Here is a 22,647-nt window from a genome sequence, read left to right as displayed (position 1 = left end):
TCTAGCGACTCACAGAAGGCAGCCCAACGTTGCGATTCGAGCTTGTCTAACCGGCGCTGTATCTTCTTTTGCGTGCGCCTGGCGGTCCGTAGATCGTCCATTGTTTTCGTACGTCGGTATCTTCGTTCAGCACGTCGTCGGATTGCTCGAAGTCGTTCTAGTTCCACATCGAAATCATTAAGTTTCGAGGAGCATGTTAGAGTACGCATAGTGTCTTGCACCACGCTCTTGATTGCCTCTTCCAAGTCGAAAGATGTATTGGCGTCGCAGTGTTCTTCCATAATAGACTGAAATTTAGGCCAGTCCACTCTTTGGATCGTATCCCGTATTTTGGAAGTGGTCAATCCTCTGATCTTGATGTACGTGGGGATATGGTCGCTTCCGTGCGTCTCTATGTCCGCAAACCACCCTGCACGTCTGACTAGGCTTCGTGAGACGAAAGCCAAGTCAAGACAGCTGCTGTACGTGGAGCCACGTAAGAACGTAGGACTTCCATCATTCAGCAGCCAAAGTTCATTACTGGAGGCGAAAGAAACCAGTGCTCTGCCTCTTGCGTTGATGATCGGACTTCCCCAGAGTGTATGATGGGCGTTGAAATCGCCAATGATGACCCAGGGATTGGACGTTGAGGAAAGGATGTCTCGTAGTCTTTTGTAATCAAATCGACTTGACGGAGATAGGTAGGCGCCTACAAAAGTAAAGGCCAGATTCTTTTTCCTTACGTTTAGGCATATATATTGATTACTGTCATTAGGTGGTACAGGCTGATGAGTGTAGGTGAGGTCACGGCGAATAAACACCAAAACCTTGCTGTTTTCATAAACAGCTGACGACATAAATGATTCATATCCAGAAAGCCTGATTTTGTTCGATAAGTTGGGCTCGCAAATGACGATAATGGGAAACATATTGGCGTACACGAAGCGACGAAAGTCCGAAAGGCGCGCTCTGAGTCCGCGGGCATTCCACTGAAAAATAGCTGCTTGTCGGACCTCTTCCCTAAAAGACCGTGGCTGTAGAGCCATGATCTACTCAAGGGTTGCAAGCACCGGACTCAGAGCGTCCAGTACTTGAAGCGCACTCCTGGCAGACGGTGTGTTCATGTTGCTTAGCAGCACGCGAATGGCATTCATTAAAGGCCTGATAAGTGCTATCACTTGCTCATCTGTTTTCCGCGACTCCTCGGATACAGCACCTTGCTGTACTGGGGGCGGATTCTTCTGCGCCTCTTCTGGCGGTCGTGTACGCGGAAGTGGCGGCCATTCCTTTGTGGAGAGAGATCTGGCAGTTTTCTCCCTTCCAACATCGGTGTTCGGAGTGCTGGAAACATCTGCTGATGGTGATGCTTGACGAGGTGACTTTTCCTGAAAGCTTGATGTTTTCCGCCGGGAAGACCTTCGTCTGTGACGTCGTCTTCGCCGTACTTTCACAGCAGCCTCTTTGTGGGTAGAGTTGTCTCTCGCCATTTGTTTAAGAATGGAGATCTCTTTCTTGATCTGGGGACAGTCTTTGGAAGAGGCGCAGTGATCACCTTGACAGTTAGGACATTTCAACGTGGTTGCGCTGCAGTTGTCTTCTGAGTGGGGTTCGGCACATCGAGGGCACACGGCCGAATTTCGGCAAACACCCTTCACATGTCTAATCTTCTGACAATTGAAGCATTGCATTGGTCTTGGAATAAATGGTCGAACCTGGTGGCGAAAGTGGCCGACCTTCACGTAGGGTGGAAGGCAGTCGCCTTTGAAGGTTATCCTCACACAACGTGTGTTGCCGAGGCGACCAACATGCACAATCACGTTGTGTTCGCTTGCCGGTTTTATGAGAATTGGGAGGTCTGCATTAGATATTTCATTGTCAATGTCATAGATGACTCCTGTTATTGTGGCACCATTCGTTGGCACGATGGATCGGACCTTGATGTTTCCCAGCTGCGTTACATGTTGTAGTATGGTCAGTGCACTCGGGTTCATCACATCGATTGCCAGGATGTTTCGCCTAGTATTTATCCTAACATCCTTGATCTCATTTGGCACGGTGTTTTCTAGATACACGGAGAGGGCTTGCCTGTTGAGGACGCGCTCTGAAAGTTTCCACAAAGGCTGTGCACTAGGACGAACAATATATAGCGTTGAGAAAAATTGTGAATATTCTGCAGCCTCGACCCGTATTACTGTGCCGTCTGCGGCAAACATTTAGGGACTATGGTCCCGAAGAAGCGTCGAGTTTCTGAGCAAGCAATCTGTGAACCTCAACCTGTAAAATTGTTGCACAACACTATACTACACTACGCCGAGACGGAATACACAAGGCGTCGCTGAGAATGAGAAGCGAAGAAAGAAGTCAGACAGTAAAACATGCAGGCATTCGGAGGAACGGCCCCTCGTTGCCAATTTCTTTGACACAACTAGAACATATACTAGTACATACATTATACAGCAGTAGGTGCACTGCTAGTAGCACATATATTAGTATTACACTGTAGCACAGGCTGAAAATACGATTAGCGCAGCCTGGGATACGCGTCCTGGCTTCGCAGGTATACAGCCCTCATTCAAATCTCACGGCGGGTAAACTTTCGGCGGCCCCTGCACCTCACCTTATTTTCGGGCCCCTCCTTCGCAAAGTACACGCAGTATGGTTACCATTTCGATCGGGACCTGCCATCGCAGCTCCCACATTCTTTCTTGCGTCGACGTGTGCAGACAGCGGCGGAAACGTCCTCGCTTGTGCGGCCAAGCGTCGCCAGATGCCGACACGCTCGCCGCGCCTGTGCCTGCGTCTACGCAAGGCTAGACACGCGTGAAAGCAACCGGGGGTAGAAAGTATGAGAAAGCGAAAACAAAAAAGGAAGAAATTTATTGTACCATGCCCGCTCTACGTGCGCTTTCCAGAAAAAGGGCTCCACGTCACACGGGAGATTGTCGCCAACTTTCGTCTTTTTCATTGTCATGCATAACAAGCGCTGCCCGACTTGTTCGTAGGGGCCGGTGTGTTAGTCATGCCTCTGGAGAGAATACGCTGTTTCGCGCATTCGTTGTTGAATGTGCAGGCTTGCGGAGCTTGCGTAGGGTATGCAAAGAAGTGTCACTGTTCTCGTTAACTGGAGGAAAGGCATCCTCCGCTTGGCGGTAAAATGTAAGCGATGACGGTGCTCGGAAATCTCCGCACGTCTGCCCGTGCTATCTGGCGCTTCTCAATTGTGCGAGGCGGTCAGCGACAGACGGAACACTGTCTACATATAATACCGAGATGCTCAAGCGCAATTCGCATTCCTGCTTTTCAGGCATTCCATGAAAGGAAGAGCGAGAGAGAGAGAGAGAGAGCAAATCATAAATGAAAGGCAGGGAAGTTAAGCAGGACTGACGAAAGGAAAATTTTACTTGAGTGTAGGAGAGGGCGCCAGGTAAGTGTGCAGCAAGCTCATAATGAAGTGGAACGTAACAAAAGCGGATTCTTTTGTGTTACGTATTTAGAGATGGTTAAACCTGAATTGAAGCTTGATCATAAGAAGGAAATTTCCAGATGAATAAAGGTGGGTTGGTGTGGATACGGCCAAATCCTGACTGGGAGCTAGCTACTTGTGCTGAGATATGGAGGCGGAAGCTTGGAGGTTAACAAAGAAGCTCGAGAACATGTTAAGGAACGAGTGCTGGAACGAGAAATGTTAGGCATAACATTAAGAGACAGGATGAGAACGGTGTGGATCAGACCGCAAACGGGGGTATCCGATATTCTAGTTGGCGTTAGGATAATTAAGAAAATGGAGCTGGGCAGGCCATGTAGGACGGATAACCTGTGCACCACTAGAATCACAGAACGGGTGTCAAGGAAACGGAAGCGCCGCCTACGACGGCGGATAACTAGGTGGGGTGTTGAAGGCGGGAAATTTGTAGGCGCAAGTTGGAATCAGCTAGCGCAAGACAGGAATAATTCCGGAACAGTGGGAGAAGCCTTCGTCTTGGCCGTGTATCTAAAAAGATAGCCTGATGATGAAACCTGAATCTAGCGTAGCCGATAAGACCCGACTCTTATCTCGCTAACCCAACTATTTCGTTAATTGAGAAAAACTCGAAATATTTACAGGGTCAAGTCTATATTTATTCAAGAGGAAAAAAGCACAAAGATGAAAGTTTTGCTTCCATAAGCACATATCGTAAAAAGCAAAGCCATTAAGCGCGTCTTGTGTTCTTTCATGCGGGTGACAAACGTTCCTAACAAGTCAATGACGTTTGTCACTGGTGCTTAAGTCCGACATACCCATATTTCCTCGGGCGGCCACCGCCGTCGGTAATCGAACCGGCAACCTGGGGTGCTATAACGTAAAACTATTACAAACTCTTCCATTCCAATTCTGCAATCAGCCCTTCGCGATTGGTCAAAAACTTTTTTGGACCACCCCCATTTCACCGGTCTGTCACGCGACGTCACGAAAACCGCGGTAGCTCCCCATCCAATATGACGTGCACACACGGATTATGCATAATTTGACCGAACAAAAGAAAAATAGCTTTTTTCTGATTCGAGGCCTCTTCGCCATTAGCCCTCGGCTATTGGTCAAAAGTTCTCGGGCTGCGCCCACTTCACCTGCCTCTCACGCGACTTCACAAAACCGCAACAACTCACCGCGTCAAAGTGACGTGTACGCGATAAAGATGCATTAATATGCCGAACAAAACATAATTTTCTTCTGAATAGCCGCAGGCTGCCCCGTTCCGAAAGGAATAAAAGATAGATGCCGCCGATCGCTCACGCACTGGCTACTCGCTCCTGTCGGTGAGCATGGGTTTATTTGCGTGTAATAAGACCTTTTGCGTGGCCGTGCAACGTTTTCGAGCACTTTCAGCACGTTTGCGACCTCGTTCTGCCAACTTTTCTTTGCTGAGGATACGTTTTAGCGTCATTCTTAAGTTTCCGTTGCATGCCGCCGCGATTGTCGACGAGCCACCGCGAGCAAAGTAAATGGAAGCGGACCAATCGCAGACGCCGGCGCCACCCTCTTCATCCGGTTATCGATTTTCAGTGCAGTGGCTCGGCCCTATCGAATCCCTCTCCACTTGAGCGTGCTCCTCGCCTCTTGTTAGCCAATTAGATAAGACAAGCCGCTCAGTGTAGGCAATGTTATTCGTTTTTCAAGAAAACAAAAGTTACCTCCTATGAACGAGGAGAGCGTTTGATTGGTCTGTTCAGACAACCCTACGGGCGACCGCCCGATGCTTGCGTCGGCGGTTGCGCAAATTTGACGTCAGGAGATTGGAATAAAAACATATTGGAATAGTTTTACGTTATAGGGCCCCTGGTATTCTGCAAAAGAACGCCATGGCTATTGAATCACCGCGGGGGGTAATGATGTCACGCTCATCACACTGAAATTTTTCTCATCATAAACGACTCGCAGGAGTAATTAAAGAGATATATAACAGCCACTATATTTTTTTTGTGCCACGCTTATGACGTACGCTAAGTACGCGGCGGGAGCGTACAATGTTCATCTTCGTCTTTCATCATACATACCTGCCTCATTTTTTTTTTGTATATCCTGTCACCTACGTCCATCGGGTAGCATCAAAAAAATTAATTAAATTCCGTCGTTTTAGTGACAACGCAAAACCACGATGTGACCGTGAGGCACACCAGAGTGGGCGACTCCCAGATTAATTTCGACCACCCTGGTTTCTTCAACGTGCACCCAAATCGAAGTACACGAGGGTTTTAGCATTTCGCCCCCATCGAATCGCGGAAGCCACGGCCGAGATTCGATCCCGCTACCTCGATTTCAGCATCGCAACGACACCGCCACTAAGCTGAGGCAGCAGGTTCGAGCACCATGTGGACGAAAGAGGCGCCTCCGCACTTAACGGCGTACGCGCGATAACCCTTCATCCTGGATAGGTTTTTTTCTCCTCTTTTTTATCTTTTCGTTTTCTTTTAATGTTTCCGGCAGACTTCTCTAAATTGTATAGTTGTACGTACGTTGTCTTGCCAACTATATAATTATAGAGCGCCTTGCGATAGGAGAAGCTCCCCATCTGTCGGCCTTGTTTTGCGGTGCCCTGGGCTTCTTTCAAATCGCGGTTCCCTGGGTTTGAATGCCGAAACATAGTATAGCCATCGCGGTGGCGCCCTCACTGGCGACGAGCAAGAGACATTGAAACAGCCAGTGTACCGTATACTAAATTTGGTGTTGCATGGGGGACGCCATGGTTGCAGAGGCTGCACTTTCTGCTGTCATGTATGCAGTGTGCTAGGCTGCACTCATGGGACTTCGTTGGCAGTTTGACACAGGCGCGCAGAAAAGAAATGAAAGAAAAAGAAGAAGAAGAGAAAAACAGCTAAGACTAGGCCCTGGCGAAGAACGCAAAGAAGTAACCTCGATAGCTCCTCTGATACAGCGGGCCATCTTCATGGAACGCGTCCAAAAAATACATACATATATAATTAAAAAGAGCCAGCACTGTTATACCTCTGACCTTATCTTAAAAGGAAACGACATGATGGGCATTAGCGCTTAGTTTTGGTTCCATCCACGCTCATGTTTTATTTATGTGTTTGTACTCTCTTTTACGTGAGCGCTATTCCTCAACGTTGGATCATAAGGCAGGCAGGGGCAATGGTTTGAGCGATTGCCAGAGTGCTCTGATGTGAAATAGTATCTTGAAGCTGTTTCCAATCTAAGCTGTCCCGCGAGAGCACAAAGAGGAAAATCGAAACAGAAAACAGGCAAATCTGAAAAGGAAGTCGAAGGGCTGTTGACATTCTCTGTTTTAGAAAGGCGAAAGTTTCACGATTAATGCTGCCCGACATGAGCGTTTCCAGAATTAAAGGTCGCCAGTCCGAGCCGAGTCATGGCGCAAGTATGTGCCGCAATGATACCAACCACATAAATGAGTTCAATCAGTAAACTGCCACAAAATAAATGTCGTCTTGAGACCACAGTACAGAGCTACCGTGTGTTCTTGAAGATATCTTTAACCTAATGATTTTCAGTAGTTTAATATTTTTTTCTCTGGCTTATTGAGACCGACAATAAAGTGGCACTGTCGACACTTGGAAGTATAAAGGAGCAAGATTACTTAATGCCCTGAAATAGCAGCGCACATTTGTTTCTTTCTTGGTTTTCTGTTTTCGTCTTTTTGTTTTTTAAGAATAAGGGAGGCGAACTATACAGATGGGCGTCTTCTCACAGTTTTATGTCGCACTCTGCCATATACGCTCAATTTTCAGGTATTTGTGCTGTTCGACAGGCCACATTTGCGCATGTGTTTACAGCCCCGTATAATGGGTCGGTTTGCGGACATCCCCTTGTTTGTTTGTTTGCTGGTTTCCGTAGGTAAGGTATTTCCATCCGTTCTTGTTCTTTAGTTCTGCGTTTGCACTACAGCCACTTAATCATCCACGGAGCATTCGCCGCTTATGCTGTTTTCATGTTCAGTAGAACTGAATGCTCGACAATGTTTCCAACACGTCATCGGCGCGTTCAATGCGCTGTCATTGGCTTTCATGTTGCCCGCTTGCTTCGTTCCAATTACTACGTCAATGTGAAAAAGGCCTGCTTTGCACAGTACTTTCGGTGACATTGTTAAGTGCCTAAAACTGTTTGTGGTAACTGAGAGACAGCGATCCACCGACGAAGTGCTGTACGCTTGCGCGCTTGTCCATCTTTTCAACGCGCCTGAGTGGCCCCGTGGCTGTTCCCGCCTTCACCTCCCCCCCCCCCCCCCCCCCCCGATTCTGACACCATTCTGCACTAGAGTACACAGCGTTCTTACCCGTGCGGCTGGCATCTGTATATCGACGCGAGTCGGTCGCAAGAAAGACGGGTCCTGGCTAAAATAAGAATACTTGACCGACGTGTGCGTACACGCTGAAGACAAGAACGCAAATGAGGCTCTCTAAGAAAAGTGTGTCATGTGATACCAAGGCAAACTATACGTCTTCATCGACGTGGCTTCCTTTTAGTGTACTGATTCCAATGTTCGCCGGCAGTTCAAGGTGGGCAAAGACTCGCCTTACACCTTTGCGGCTACTAAATGTATTCGAACGTTCGCCAGGCTATCGAATGACACGAAGCGTGCTACCGTCGGGACGTGTTGCGGCAAATCTGTTGCTTGGAACATTTAGCAAAGTAACGTAATACAATACAGGACAAAGAAAAACCACAAGGTCCCACTCTCTTTTGCGACGCACTGTTAGTTTCGTTAGCCCCGAAAATGTAGCGCCCGACCCTACTGAATCCATTTTCAACGCGGGAACGCAAACGGGAAGTCCGGACGAGCAACAAAAAAGTTGAAAAGACAGCGATAATATATTTAAAAATTGAAATAAATAACTAAGTTCGGCGATTTTAGTGCCCATAACGACTATCTGATTACGAGGCAAACTGTAGTGGGGGAATGCGGAATAATTACGACCACCTGGCGTTCTTAACGTTCACCTATATCTATGTACACGAGCTTTCTGGCATTATCGCCCCCATCGGAATGTGGCGGCTATGGGGCGGTGTTGATACCCCGGCCCCGAGGATAACATTTGTGAAAAGCCTCAGTCGTCTAGTAACCAAGTTCAAGCAAAAGTGTTTGACATGCAAACAGCGATTACTTTTCATTCATTCATTTCACATCGGTGCGCACCAGACTGCCTCTTCTCAGTGGGCTAGAATCTCTGTACCGTGTCGACTACATATAGAAACTCTAAAATGCGTATGGCTGGCAACAATAAGACTTCAGCAAAGCTCCCACAGAGTTTCTGAAAGTCTTTAAGTGTCATTAAGTGCCATGGCGCACCGGTCACGTGTTTATGACAGAAAAGGACGAGAATCCTGCAGAGATAGTCTAGACAGGAGTTGAACCGCGAACTTAAATTATGGAAGGGTGCTCTATACCTAATAAGTCGAGTTCGCCCGCCCCATTGTAAATGTGGCATGAGCAACTGCTGACACTGCAAAGAAAGCGCACGGCGTCGATGTCGATGTGAAGATCCATACCGACAAAGACGAGAATGTGTTGGATGTGCGAGGTATAACGTATGATGTAGACGGTTATGCTGTTGAGCGAGGAGGAACAACACAATGCGTTGGCGGGCTAGTTGGTGCGAATCCATGAATATATTGTTTAGCGCAAGACAACAGACACAAGAAGCGCCTTGTCCTTTCGTCTTTCTTGTGTCTGTTGTTTTGCGCTAAACAAGATATTCGAGGAAGAACAAGGTAAAGCTATACGCAAATGCTATAAATTATCGCGAAATACCAGCGCGAAAAAAAAAAGAACAAGGGACGAACGTAAAGAGACATACACAGCACTGTTTACCTTCGTGCCTTGTTTTTTAGGGGATGGTATTTGACGAGCGAGAATAACCGACAAGCCCGAATTTCACCCCTAGGGAAGTTATAAATGAATGATGATGCAGTGTCGTCTACTTAGTCATGCGTAAGAGTGTACGTTATCTACATGTGCAGTAATTACGTAAGTTATATATGTGCAGGCGTACAGGCGAACAAGAAGTTTGCAGGGATGACATAGCCACAATTAGTACATGACCGGGGTAGTTGGAGAAGTATGGGAGAGGCCTTTGCCCTGCAGTGGGCGTAACCAGGATGATGATGATGATGATGATTATGATGACGACAAGGGAATTACAGTTATGCGAGCGTGTTGGAAGTGTACCTGCCAATACGCTACCTGTTCATGAGACATAAAACCACGTTCACACGCCAAGATCTCTCTCTCTCTTGTCTTGTCAATAAAAAAAAGTGCCACAACCTCTGTTCAGGTCGGCACTCCGTTATTATGGCAGATGCACTATGGGCAGCAAGGCGCCAAACTGAAATAAAAGGAGAAAGAAGTACCTGAAAAGAGTTCTACTCGCGAAAAAATAGCGAAGTTATGGCTGTGCAAATACCATAGGCACTTACACTCTGTACTAGTGAGTGTACAAGAGGAACCGCAGAGTGATATCTGAGGAGTGCCGAAACTAGATGTTCATAACGGCGCAGTGGAGCCACGCACCTTGTATCTGGTGCTACATTAGCGTAGTAAGAAACGAGAGGGTTTACGTGACAATCTATAGAATGTGTGCTTTTGACACCACACTAATACTTAACAATAACGGAAAAAAATCAAGTATGAGGAAATAGACACCAATAATGGGAAGAAAAGCTGTTCTCTTCTTGATACGGGACGTTCCGAAAGTAAGTTTCGTTATTTACTTTCTCACGGAAGCTTTATTGCCAAAAAGAAATAATAATACACCACGGCATCATGAACTATTTATATATACACCACGGCACCTTGCACTATTTTTCCACATAGTCGCCACAGACATTGAGACGTCTGGCGTAGCGGGCAATCTGTTTGGAGAAACCGCTCTGGTAAAACTGGGTGCCCTGCGATGCAAAGCCTGAGACATGACCTCTTCACCATACACGACCTGCAGGCGTTCATGGATGACGAACACACTAGTCCCACGTGCCCATTCATACTGCCATTGGCGACCACGTTGTCAGCACACGTCTGTCTGCCATCGTGATTTGTACTCGAATAACCTCGGGCAAGAAATAAGAAAAGAGCAGATTGGGTGAGGGAACAAACGCGATTTAATGATATCTTAGTTGAAATGAAGAAAAAGAAATGGGCATGGGCAGGACATGTAATGAGGAGGGAAGATAACCGATGGTCATTAAGGGTTACGGACTGGATTCCAAGGGAAGGGAAGCGTAGCAGAGGGCGGAAGAAAGTTAGGTGGGCGGATGAGATTAAGAAGTTTGCAGGGACAACATGGCCACAATTAGTACATGACCGGGACAGTTGGAGAAGTATGGGAGAGGCCTTTGCCCTGCAGTGGGCGTAACCAGGCTGATGATGATGATGATAAACCTCGGGCACGCCGGTCACCTGATACACTCTCGGGCGCTCTGCGCAAGCATCATTTCTCCTCCGCTGACGCTCCTACCGTCATTGAACCAGCAACGGGCGTGGATTCTTATGGCGATTGTTTGTTTCACCCGGTGTACCGTCTTCTCCGTAAAAAAAAATTAAAAAATGGCGGCACTTACTTTCGGAACGTCCCTTGCATTTAATGTTAACAAGCCCGGTTACACGAAGCGATGACGACTGTGCGCGTACTTGCTTTGGCAAACTAAGAGGCATCGCTTAATGGAAAACGGCATTAAGCGTGCTAATTTGCTTGTGCTCGGATGCACATGTGAAGGGCAAGGTGTAGCATTTCGGCTAATCACGTGATTGTAGACACTATGACGAAGCAGGTAACATTTCACACGGTGATCTATATACATTTATTCACTTATATGCTGCCGTGTTTATTGAAAACCTTATAATTTGCCTCTGATTTCGAAATCGTCTCGCAGTTCTATGCACTTTTGTTTTCTATATCCGTTCCCATCAGGATAGCAGTTCAAAATCAAAATACACGAAGCGACTGACTGGATTTCAGCACCGTTTCATTTCAAGAACCCAACCCATTGGTAATGCTAAAATATATATTGATGTAACAGTGACTTTGATTCTTGTTCATGTGGTGGTCATCTCTAGAGGCTGTGGCTGCGTCACTGAAACCTAGTTTCTTTTTTGTTTGCTCTTCGCAGCTGCCTTGTCGGCAACAACAGTCGGCCAGGCCGAGACGACGACGCCAGCTGTAACGACAACAGTAACTCCGGTGAGTGCGCGCAGGCAACTTGTCTAAAATCGAGCTTGCATTGCTATGGGCACGCTGAATGAGTGTGACGCGAAGTGAGGTCCAGTTCACGGTTGATCGTACTTGCACACGTCAACCACGAGCTGAGAAAAGCTTTATTCCGTCGAACATTTTCCCTTTTGGAAGTTTCCCGATCATGCGAGGAGAGTTCTGGAAGATAGTGTGCAGGGCAGTAGGAGTAAGTTAAACAAACAAAGTCTTGGTCAGGTTTCAAGATAGTGAAATGGCGGAAACACGCTATATGGCCTCCGAATAGGCAGACAATCTAAGCGTGTCAGCATTGCGTTTAAGGAATGTAGTGTATGCTAACAATATCCTTCATATCTTGTCCTGACGCTCTAGTTGTTTTCAGTTTACTTCGACGTGTTTTCAAGGATGCTAATTTAGTCAATGTCATATAAATATCAAGATCACCTTATTGTCGAGTATAAATGGCCGGCAAATTATTATAATCACTATGAGCAGGCGCATAGTGCAACAAAGAAAAAAATTGAAACCTGTACAGTTGTCCATTATCACAGATATTCAATGCATAGACTTAAAACTTGAAACCTAATTCAGAAGGAAATCATGTCAGAACAAATCTTTAGGCCTTCAACGTTAAGCGGCTAGTTTTTACATTTGAATTGCTTAAGCAGCCACAGGCACTCACTTGTTACATACTTACTTGCATTTACTTGTAGTTCAAGTAATGTTATTTATTGCTGGTTACAAGAAATATTAAAAATATGATCTGTTATATTGAACTGCAGCTTTCTTATTTTTCCTGTGTTGTGGAGAACCTTCCACGTGATCTCTTCACAGTTCACTTTCTTCTCTGTAAAATAGTAAACTGGAACTGTTAAAAGGAATATCAAAGCTGGAAATGTATGGATTTATGGTTTATGGACTTATGGATTAACAGTTGTGTACGTGTGATTAAAAAGAGCACGAAATGTTTTAATTATTTGCATTCGTTAAAGTCACTCCGAAAAAAGTTTTTCCTTCTTGCAATACAGACACAAGTTGTAAGACTGTGACCAACCAGTGCGGTATGGAGACACAGTGGCTCCATAAATTATGTATGACATTGGGAGTGATGCTGTGCTAATCAAAAAAACGTACATTTTGGTTCTCACTTTTTACTTTCTCTCACTTTCGTAGCAGATCTGTCGAAGACGCAGGCAATTATTTCGTGCAGCCATGAGAGCGTACAGGTGGCATTTGTACACGATGCTTCAGTTCGCACTCACAATTAACACAAACACCGATGTCCTCAGTTTCATTTCTTGGACACCACCTCAACCCGAAGCAATTTTACGTGAGATACACTTTAACTTTGACACACACTGAGACACACTTTAAAGTTTCTCGCACTGTGATGTGATAGTGACGAGCTGAGATACTAAAAAAAGCACGTGACTAAACTCGTCTATACGGCAGTGCAGTCTTGAATCGGCGCTTCCACTGCATACGCCACTGCGCACTTCGCAGTGCACCTGATGCGGTTATGCTGCGTCGCAAACGCATGCTCGTATATATAGTTCGGCCGCGTACTCGTTATGAGTCTACGTATCTCCGGCTACTGCTTTGCTGTGTCTATAACTCAACTCCACGTTAAGTACAAAGTACAGGCTACGCGTGCCCACGCATACTACTGAGGAGAGAACCTCGACTTCACTCTTCGCTACGTGGCCTTGGTGTAGGCTTCCCGAGCTGAGAATGCGTGCATCTCGGTGCAGGATTACCTCCTCTTTGTTCTATACTTACCTGCAGCCTGCAGTCGCTTTGTTTCCTTGCCTGCCACAGCGTTCGTTTCTAGGCCGCCGAGCAGATAGTCCTGATTTACTCCCTCACGCGGGGCTAAGTTTTCCACGTCCCTTTCTAAAAACACCCCATACGTACGTCAACGGCCTCGTCGGCACTGCTAAACGCCATTCGTGGGGCGCGCCGCGGTTGCTCGTAAAGGAGACGCCTGTTCGCATTCCAGAGCTGACAGAGAGAGAGAGGCGAGCTTCCCCCCATTGTTGCAGTATGGCGCGAAGGGTGGCGTAAGCGGGCGAGGGTGAGGTTCGGCGCGCGAAAGTAACTGGCGGCGGTTCGCAGATACCCGTCTGGCGATGCTGCGTGACGGATGAGCTGCCGGCCATCCCCGATGCCTGTGGCGCGCATATATATATATATATATATATATATATATATATATATATATATATATATATATATATATATATATATATACACACCTGGAAATCCGTAGCCCGCTCGAGTTCACGTACGCCATCGATAGATCGGGCCCGACAATCCGGATTAAGCACAGTGGTCTGTGCCTCGATATAAGCTCCGTCATATAGACTTTCGCGGCGCGCGACCACGTGCTCCACCAAGGTTACGCGAGGTGGTGTTGGCATTCTCACACCACTCTTTAGGCTGTCGTAAGATGGTTCAGAGACAGACCATACTTTCCGGTGTCTCTTCAGGGTTTTCTGAACGAGGTTGCGAGGCTGGACACCCGCCGTGGTTAGTGGCTAGGGTGTTAGGCTGCTGAGCACGCGGTCGCGAGATCGAGTCCCGGCCTCGGCGGGCACATTTCCATGGGGGCGAAATGCGAAAACACCCATGTACTTAGATTTACGTTCTTTCATTTTTTTTCGAGCTAGAGAAGTACTTTGTCGACTATCCTGAGTGTGTCGAGGTCACAGCTCCACGCAGACGTTTGCGAGTCTTGTGTTCAAAATCCACTCAACACAGCACTGACGATACTGCTCAAGAAAAAGGACCATTCAATACTGCAAGGCCTGCTTGCTATGCACTACCCACGCAACAAAACTTCCTCTCCCCTGACAATATTACGTTATTGACAAAAGCAGTGTTGCGCTACCTTGCATAGCGTTGCTATTGACCCTGTGTGTTCCCGGTCCATACCGGGAACACAAACAGCTGATGGCTACCAAGTGGTGCATATAAATTGGGCGCTAGCTGTGATTGAATAGAGATGGGTCCCACTGGATCAAACAGCGATGCGCTATAGGACAGCCAATGATCTTATTAGCAATGTGGCAGTCTGATCACGTTGGTATTCCTTTCTTTTTTGAATAACTGCACAAGCGCACGAAAAACGCGGACGAGAAAACGCACACGTTGGCACAAATATAGGTGCAACTTGAAACAATTTATTTTTGCTCCCGACGGTACTTTTTGTGCATCAGATAATCTGAGCACATCTGTGCGCAGAACACCGAGGCACCATGAATCAACAGTTCCACGCGAGCGAGGATGGCACACCCAGAAAATCATTTCCTTGTCAGCGTGATCGACGCCACGCTTACGCACATTTCGCCCCCCTTTTCTATTCGTTCTGCTTCTGTAATCTCTCTTGTAAGCTGATTTCTGTTTTGGCCAACAATTCTACAAGCGTGAAACAAGGGAAGCAACCGCGACTCTTACAATGCATCGCGAGAAAGCCACTGGCCACGATTTTTGACGTTATAACTATGCTGGCGTATCCCATCGTTGAGGCAACGGCCGGTTTGGTTAATGTAGCTGCGACCACATGGCAATGGCAAGCAATAAATTACGTATTCAGCACAATCTGCAAATTTGGTTTTGCGGTTGTCTTCGCAACCGCTGTTATTTTTTGCCTTTGGAGCCGTGATTTTGGACAGCTTTCCCAGCTTTTCTGATGCTGAAAAGTCCACACGCTCATTGGTTCGTTGAGCGATTTTTCTTTTCAAATAATGGGAGACAGTGTGCATGTACGGCAACACGCTTATGGCACTCGCGCGCTCAAACGATCTGTACACGGTTTCACAAACATTCTTGCTGTCCCTCACAACACGGTGAGCCAGAGAAACCAGCACTGGCTCTGGGTATCCAGCATCAATCAGCCTAATTTTTGTTGGTCAAAACTGAAGGCAACTAGATGGTGCCAAGACTTCTTTAGGGCATTCTTGAAGCATAGGCTAGCAATTGGCCTTTTAACTAATTTAGAGTGCCCTGAGTGGTAACGGAGCCGGGGCTTATTTGCGCGTGGCTCATAATGCCAACAAGAGTGATCATTACTTAGCGACAGGCGTAGGTCCAGAAAGCGCAAGATTCCCTTCTGTCGTAACTCATAAGTTACGTCCATGAGTTTGAGACAAGCTGCAATAATTGGCAGCACAGCGTGAACCTCAGGTTCTAACTGATCGGAAGGGCAAATGAGAAAAAACACATCATCATCAATTAAATCTTTTTCTACTATTGCACCTAGTCGTCTTGCAGACAGCATCACACCAAGGTGGCCTGTACAGATACTGTACGTACAGTAATCCGTGAACCTGTACAGATACTGCTTTTCTGTAACAGGGATGTTCCTTCCACCATAATATAGGTAGATGTTAGGTAGCACTTCAGTAGTTCCAAGAATTGCCCACACGAAAGACCTCTCTCATTTTGTAAGGAAATGACACCATACTCATCAATCGCATTTTCAATACACAATAACAATTCGTCATGAGGCAAGCAATAAACAAATCTTTAAGCTATAAAAATACTGGAAGCCTTTGTCATGGTTAAGTATCATAAAACTAACAAATTCTTCCATTTCTTAAACAGGATATGCGTCACAAAGTGATAGAACATCAAGCTTGGCTTGTAGAAACGATGCGACTGGCTTTTGCCAAGTGTCATGCTCAGAAATAAAAAGGCACTTCTACTTTATGTGTTTTAGCAGAGAAGAAAGCTTCCGGAAAATCGCGCTTGCTTTTGTCAATACACTTCAAAATTTGCCGAAATTCATACGGTTCCAAAGCTTTTTGGCCTCAGCCCTTATTGGGAGCTGTCAACGACACTTGACAGCCTTTATGGTTTCGCCAGCACTTGTACGAAACTGTCTCATGGCGAAGATTGCAAAGCCGCCTTCTTTGTCTGCTGGCAGGACACACAGTGAATTGCCAAATAAATATGAGGCCAGCACAACGGTGTCCTGTCCGTACGCTTCAGGAGGCGGTTCTACCGGGACCTGCTGGCAAGTTTCTTTCAATGGGGCCCAAGTTTGCGGTCCAAACTAAACGGTCGAGCCGGGAGCTGCTCACCTTGGTGAGACAGGTGTCAAATGTTGCGCCAGATGAGGAGGCATCCCGTGTCGTCTCAGCAGGCGTCGACATCATCTCTCACTGTAAGATTCCTACTTCAAATCTTTCTGTCAAGCGTGTAGCCTCACATTCAGTTGACCACTCGTTGTGTGTCCTGCCAGAAGACAAAGGAAACGGCTTTGCGGTCTTCCCCATTAGTCAGTTGTGGTTTTGAGCGTATTGCGTATAAGTGATAGAACCGAGCTGGGCGGCGCACGAATTGAATAAATTGGACAAGAATATTATATTCAGCTGAAGTACTTCTCCTACACGCACAAGAAATGTTGATCAAAAGTGGCAGCAAGCCATTTGAGACTGACTTAGTTCTACAAAACAGCAGGCAGGTTACGTGACTCTGAGCGATGCCTGTCGTCAAATACAAGCTAATCGCAGTTAATTATAGAGAATGACAGACAGTACGAATCGAACAACCTAAGGCTTCAGTACAAACCTCGCTCACAAAACTGCCCTGCAACTGCCCACCGCGCTTCCGTACTCCAAAACATAGTTCCCCAAAAGACAACGATATGAAAGGAGTTTGTCTCCGCCATGGCGGCACGGAAATTAGGAATTGTACTTGGTGGGTGCATCTTGATAGCTTCTCTTTGAGTTGGACACAGGTGTATCTGCCACTAAACTCTTAGGTAGTCGCCGACTTCACACAGTATGTATGCGGATGCTATGCGTATAGCTGCAGCCTTCTGCGAGTAACACTCTCGAACTATTTCTGACCACCGCCACGGTTACACTAAAGGGACCCTGAACCACTTTTTATCGAAGTGAAGAAAAGCGCTTGAAGTTAAAATAGGCTATTCGAGAAATACTTTGCCGCAAGCCGCAAGAAGTACTTCAATCCGTACAGCAGAAGCGGAGTTATGGCCAATTAAACACGCCGTTCGCTGCGATTCCGTTCCTTCTTCAATGACTTGCACTGCGAAGCCTACGGCGGAGCGGTTTGTGCCGTGTAAGGATTGGGGGGCTCAATCCCACCGCTCGTAACCAGTTGTCAAGATTGGAGTCGGGCATGAATTAGATGGTAGCTGGCCCATGCCGTCGTCCAACTTATCCACGCTGAGGACGTTGTTGAAGGGAAGGACTGCTTCTCATCGAGGAATATGGGTTTATTTACGGTATCTACATAAGGACGTTGCAGTTCATCAGTCTAGCATGACTGCGAGTGAAAAGTACACTGAGCAGCCGCACAACAGCGGTTTATAAACAATCGGTCCTCCCTCGATCCCAAGGTGAAGGAAACGTTCGACCAGGCACCGTAGGCGAGACGACCAGGCACCGTAGGCGGGAGGGCTTACACACACATTTCCGCACAGGTTCACGGTCCCCAACCGAGGTCAGATGGTCTTCGCAGAATTCGGGGCTTACGTCAATAAAGGCGCATTTTATTCCCCGAGCTGACCCCCGCAGCGCCCCCGCCGGTTGCCCATTGTCTTGCGTCTTGAACGGCGCGTGGGAAGGGGGCTCGAACTACGTTCCCTCGGGGACTCCCTCGTTCACAGCAGACCAGGTTGGCGGTGGCGGGTTCAGGCACAAAGCCTGCTTCGTCGCACTCATCTTGGCTCCAGCGACGGAGTGACGCCGTAGCTAGAGGTTTGCGGTGGCATTCCAAGAAAAGTTGACGCCCGCTGTCGCAACTGACTGAAAAAATTTGCACGTCGCGGGCCGTTCTTAACAGCCGTCAACGCTCCGCCTACTGAATGTCACCGTGGCGCACAGTTAAAATTTGCTTTTGGATGTTAACGTAGACGCCACTACCGATTTTGGCGCCTACTACGTGCCAAACATAAGCCAAACGCGATTGTCCTCAGCGAGCCGCTGTGCGCTTAGCCAGTGGACTCGCGGCGGCCACGGTATCTACCCTATGTAGCAGACCGCAGCTACGTGCAACGTTAGTGCGTATGCGCCCCATTTTCTTTGTGCACGACGGGGCTTGAGTGCGCGCTCGCGCTCAAGCGCTCCAGTCTGACCATGCTACGTGGCGCGGACCGGCTTTGCCCCTTACCAGCTTGACCGACGGATAGTATATGCTTCAGAAGAACTTTTCGGGAGTTTGGCCTAGTTGGCGTTTGCCGCATATCATATTGACCGCTTATAAAGATGAGGACAAGGGAAGCGAACACAAAACGACGACACGGGCGGCAACTTTCTATGGATTTATTCACGGCAACACTCGGCAATTTATAGACAAATATGACATGCGCAGAACGCAGCAACAAGACCACTCGTCAGTCCAGCGGGACAACCACTTATTAAAAAAATCTGTCTCCGACTGAAACAGCCCAATGGAAGTATCACTAACACAGTTTTAGCCTTTCTGTCTTATATGATATGCCCCTATCAGTTCGCGTGCAGCCTCGTCATGGCTTCTCCCTAGAAACTTTATCTCCTTGAAACGTCGAAACAGGGGCGGGCATTGCTGCGCGCAGGCAAGTGCACCAGTTCGTCTTTAGTTAAATTTGTGCATGTTCCCTGGCTCGATAGTTCAGGCCCTGTCCCGTCTGCTCTATGTAAGACTTGCCACACGCCAGGGGGATTTCATACACAACTCCTACATTGCATTTGACATATGGCTTGGCATGCTTGTTGCCGCAGCCTTGCCTTCTTTTAGGATCACTGGAGGTGCGAGGGCACAGCCGCAGCAGCTTAAAAGGGGCATGAAAAGACAAGGAGGACTTCGAACCTGTCTGCCTCCTTCCTTAGGTTGTGAGTGACCATGAGAACATACGGTACCACTTCAGGTCTTAAGGCTATAGCCGTCGTCCTCACCCTTACTTTGCTCCTAGACCCTTTTGAGGTTTTCCACCACTGGCGTTACCGTGGCGTGAAGGAACCCTGCCGTCTTAAGACGGGAAATATGATGGTAAAGTGCAAGCTGCATCCTGTGCACGCACGACTTCTGGAGAGACGATTCTAGACAGAGCATCGCTACTCCTCTTTTTGCATACCCTTCTTGATCGACGTCAGCTATTCAGCAACAGCAGCCGCGTATGGGGATCCGCTATATTTCGAAATGTAGAGTGCAGAAAAGAGTGAGGAGCAGGCTTCTGTTAAAAGAGAGCGTTTGAGAGAAAGGTGACTTCGGGCTCCGCTTGCGACCGCACGACTGCAAGACTTGGCTGAGATGTTCACGGCAGCGTGTCTTCGGTCTGTGTTCTTTAAGCAAACCCGCGGGTGGTGGTTCAGGACCCCTTTATTGCGTACGTGTGTGCCATTCCGGGTTGCAGTTGGCTGCTGGCCCCTGCTTGATATGCAAGCTGCTTAGCTCTGGCCTCTGACCGCGCTATCTAGATAGCGCGTAAATTGTGTTTAAAAATTCTAGGGCGTGGGAGAGACTAACGGCGATTAACCTAATGCAGGCAGCGGCCGTATACTAAAATGGCTGGACAAACCGGTGTACCGGCAGCAGCTTTCAGGCCCGTGCCTGTCCGCTAATTTAGTCCTCCCATTGCGGGCGGGCGTTGTTCAGTGGGAGCATTCGTCCCGGAATAGCAATATGCGGACAGTTCTCGACTGTTCGAGTTAGCGACAGTCGCGCCTTTTTCCGCCCGCGAACATTTTCCTGTTTATGAGGAGCACGAAAATAGGAAGGCTGTCCGAGAAGCAAACTGAATCACTGGCGGAAGTCCCCCCCAGTCTGTTTGCATTCCGGAAGCGAATGTCTGAACTTGAGTCCCTGCTTCTTGTTCCTTCCTCCGAATGTCAGCGAAGGACGGCCGTTGATCCGCGTTCAGAGCAGAGCGGCCGGGACTCAGATTTTTATCCCGCACGGCGGCACAGGAAAAGAAGCCCGGAACCAGTGTCACGTATGATACAACACACGAGGAAATCGAAGCGCGACAATGCGCGAGTGCAAAGGCAAAAAATTGGGGCAGTTTGGACTGCGCGTGTGGGCAGGCAGCTGGGCACGCGCGCACTGCCGCCGGTGCGACCCGGAGAAGCGGACGTGCTACAGAACGCGTATTTACGGTGTGCCCGTTTAGCATATAAAGGTTCGCTATCTATCACAGCGCGAGCGAGCCGACGTCCTTTCTTTTTATTCTCCCCCTCCCCCCTCCCTCAGTCTGGCGCGTGGTCTGCGTGCCGTAATCTGCGCGGCGTCCCTTTGGATTAGCCGGGGCGCGTGCGGCGACACGAGATTTGCATCGCGCCGCCCGCCTGGCCGGCTCGTTTCGCGGGCGGCTATGACTGGGACGGCGACACAGTTGCGGCAGCCAGCCGCATGCACGCGCGGAGTGGTTATACGAGTGCGACGCATATCTGAGGAAGCGATCGACGACGGACGACCGCGCCGTCAGACCGCCACCCGTCCCTTGACAGCACAGTGGCTATCGAAGTCATCCCGAGCTCGGAAGACCCGGGCAGAGCGTGTCTTTCTTTCTAAAAAAAAAAATATATATATATATATATATATATTTGCTTACCGCAGCCGTGTTGCTAGCACAACGAAGGTCTGCGAACGTGTCAGTGAACAAAAGAAAGAATGCACTGGATGCGCTGACGCAATTTGTGATCTGCACTTCCTCAACCCTGAGGCGGCAGCTTCGTGGGGCGGGTATTTCGGGCGCGTTATCAGCACGCTAGTCGCTTGCGCCGTCGGTGCTCTGGTTTTATGCCGCGTGATTATCGGACTGAGCGATCGTGGACGAAAAGCGTTCATTATGGTCGTCGATGAGGATAGATAAGTCGTGGTGCATGTTCCAGCAATTGGAGCGGCGTGTTCGTCATTTGGTGCTGATGGAAGCGTTAATGTGGCTGGGATTGGATAGTCGCGTGTTGCCAATGTATTGCGCGCATCCCGTGGTATGGCAGGATATGATTGATTTGTGTAGTTTTATAACGCACGAAGTACGTCATGCGTTTGACACTAAGCACGGAGAAGGCACTACGGCTGCCAACGAACTCACTGCCATTCGTCGCCGTTTCTTCGTGGTATTTGTATGGCTGTGCTTCTGCGTTGGAAGGTGGATGCAAATACTTTATTAAGGTCCATAGGGACATGCACTAGCACGCAGCGGGCTGCTCCCACGTCCGCACAGAAAGACCTAGCCTCTCCGCCACATCGCGGGTCCGTTGGACTACCCATAGTTGGGATTCGAAATTGGGACTGCGCAGGGCAGTCTCCCAGTTGGACGACGTAACATCTTCGTCGTCCCGTAACGCGGGGCACCGCCAGAGCATATGATCTAAGTTGGCAAAGTCTGAGCAAAGGAATTCTGGAGAAAAATAATTTAATGCACTGTAAAAATGTTTGCACCCTTAAGGGTGTTTTTGTCGCACTGGTGAAACCCTTACAGTTAGGGCCTCGCAAAAATTTATAGAGGCCGACGATGGAGCTATCACTGGACGCGCGATGACAAAAGACGTAGTTGAGAACTATGTAATCATTCTGACAGCCTTGGGCGCACAAAAATTTGCAGGGAGGGATCTGAAACTCTCCTATCAGATATTTCTGTGCGCCAATGGCTTTCTGAATGATTACACAGTTTTCAACTGCGCCTTTTACTTATAGTTAGAGCTCCGTTGTCCTCTATAAATTATTGTAAGGCCCTAACGATAAAGGTGTTACCAGTCCGACAAGAAAACACCCTCGAGGGTGCAAGCATTTTTACAGGTGTGGTTGAAACCTCGTAATCGCAAAGGTAAAGTGCAGAAAGACAACACCGGCGTCGATTTACGCAGTGACGAAGCAAAAGAAAAGAGTTCGTAAAGCGGTCTATAAGCGAACTGCGGCGGCGCTCTAACGCCGTGTGCTCGCGAGGCGTTCCACTTGCCCCGTTTCCCAACTTGTCTGGCGACCGCCGCAACAGCGCTATACCCGTTGTCTTCTCGGGCG

General features: G+C 48.1%; 1 protein-coding gene across 1 annotated transcript in view; it reads left to right on the top strand.

The window, feature by feature from the left end:
• Window positions 1-22,647, top strand: part of LOC126523638 (uncharacterized) — a 176,389-nt gene that overhangs the window by 108,821 nt on the left and 44,921 nt on the right. The window contains exon 2 of the mRNA XM_050172235.2: window positions 11,597-11,667. Coding sequence (XP_050028192.1) covers window positions 11,597-11,667 — 71 coding nt within the window. The remainder of the gene's footprint in view (window positions 1-11,596; window positions 11,668-22,647) is intronic.

Source organism: Dermacentor andersoni, chromosome 6 (assembly GCF_023375885.2).
Source record: "Dermacentor andersoni chromosome 6, qqDerAnde1_hic_scaffold, whole genome shotgun sequence".
Classification (NCBI taxonomy): Eukaryota; Metazoa; Arthropoda; class Arachnida; order Ixodida; family Ixodidae; genus Dermacentor; species Dermacentor andersoni.
The sequence above is the reverse complement of the archived record's forward strand: the minus strand, read 5'-3'. Positions and strand labels throughout refer to the sequence as shown.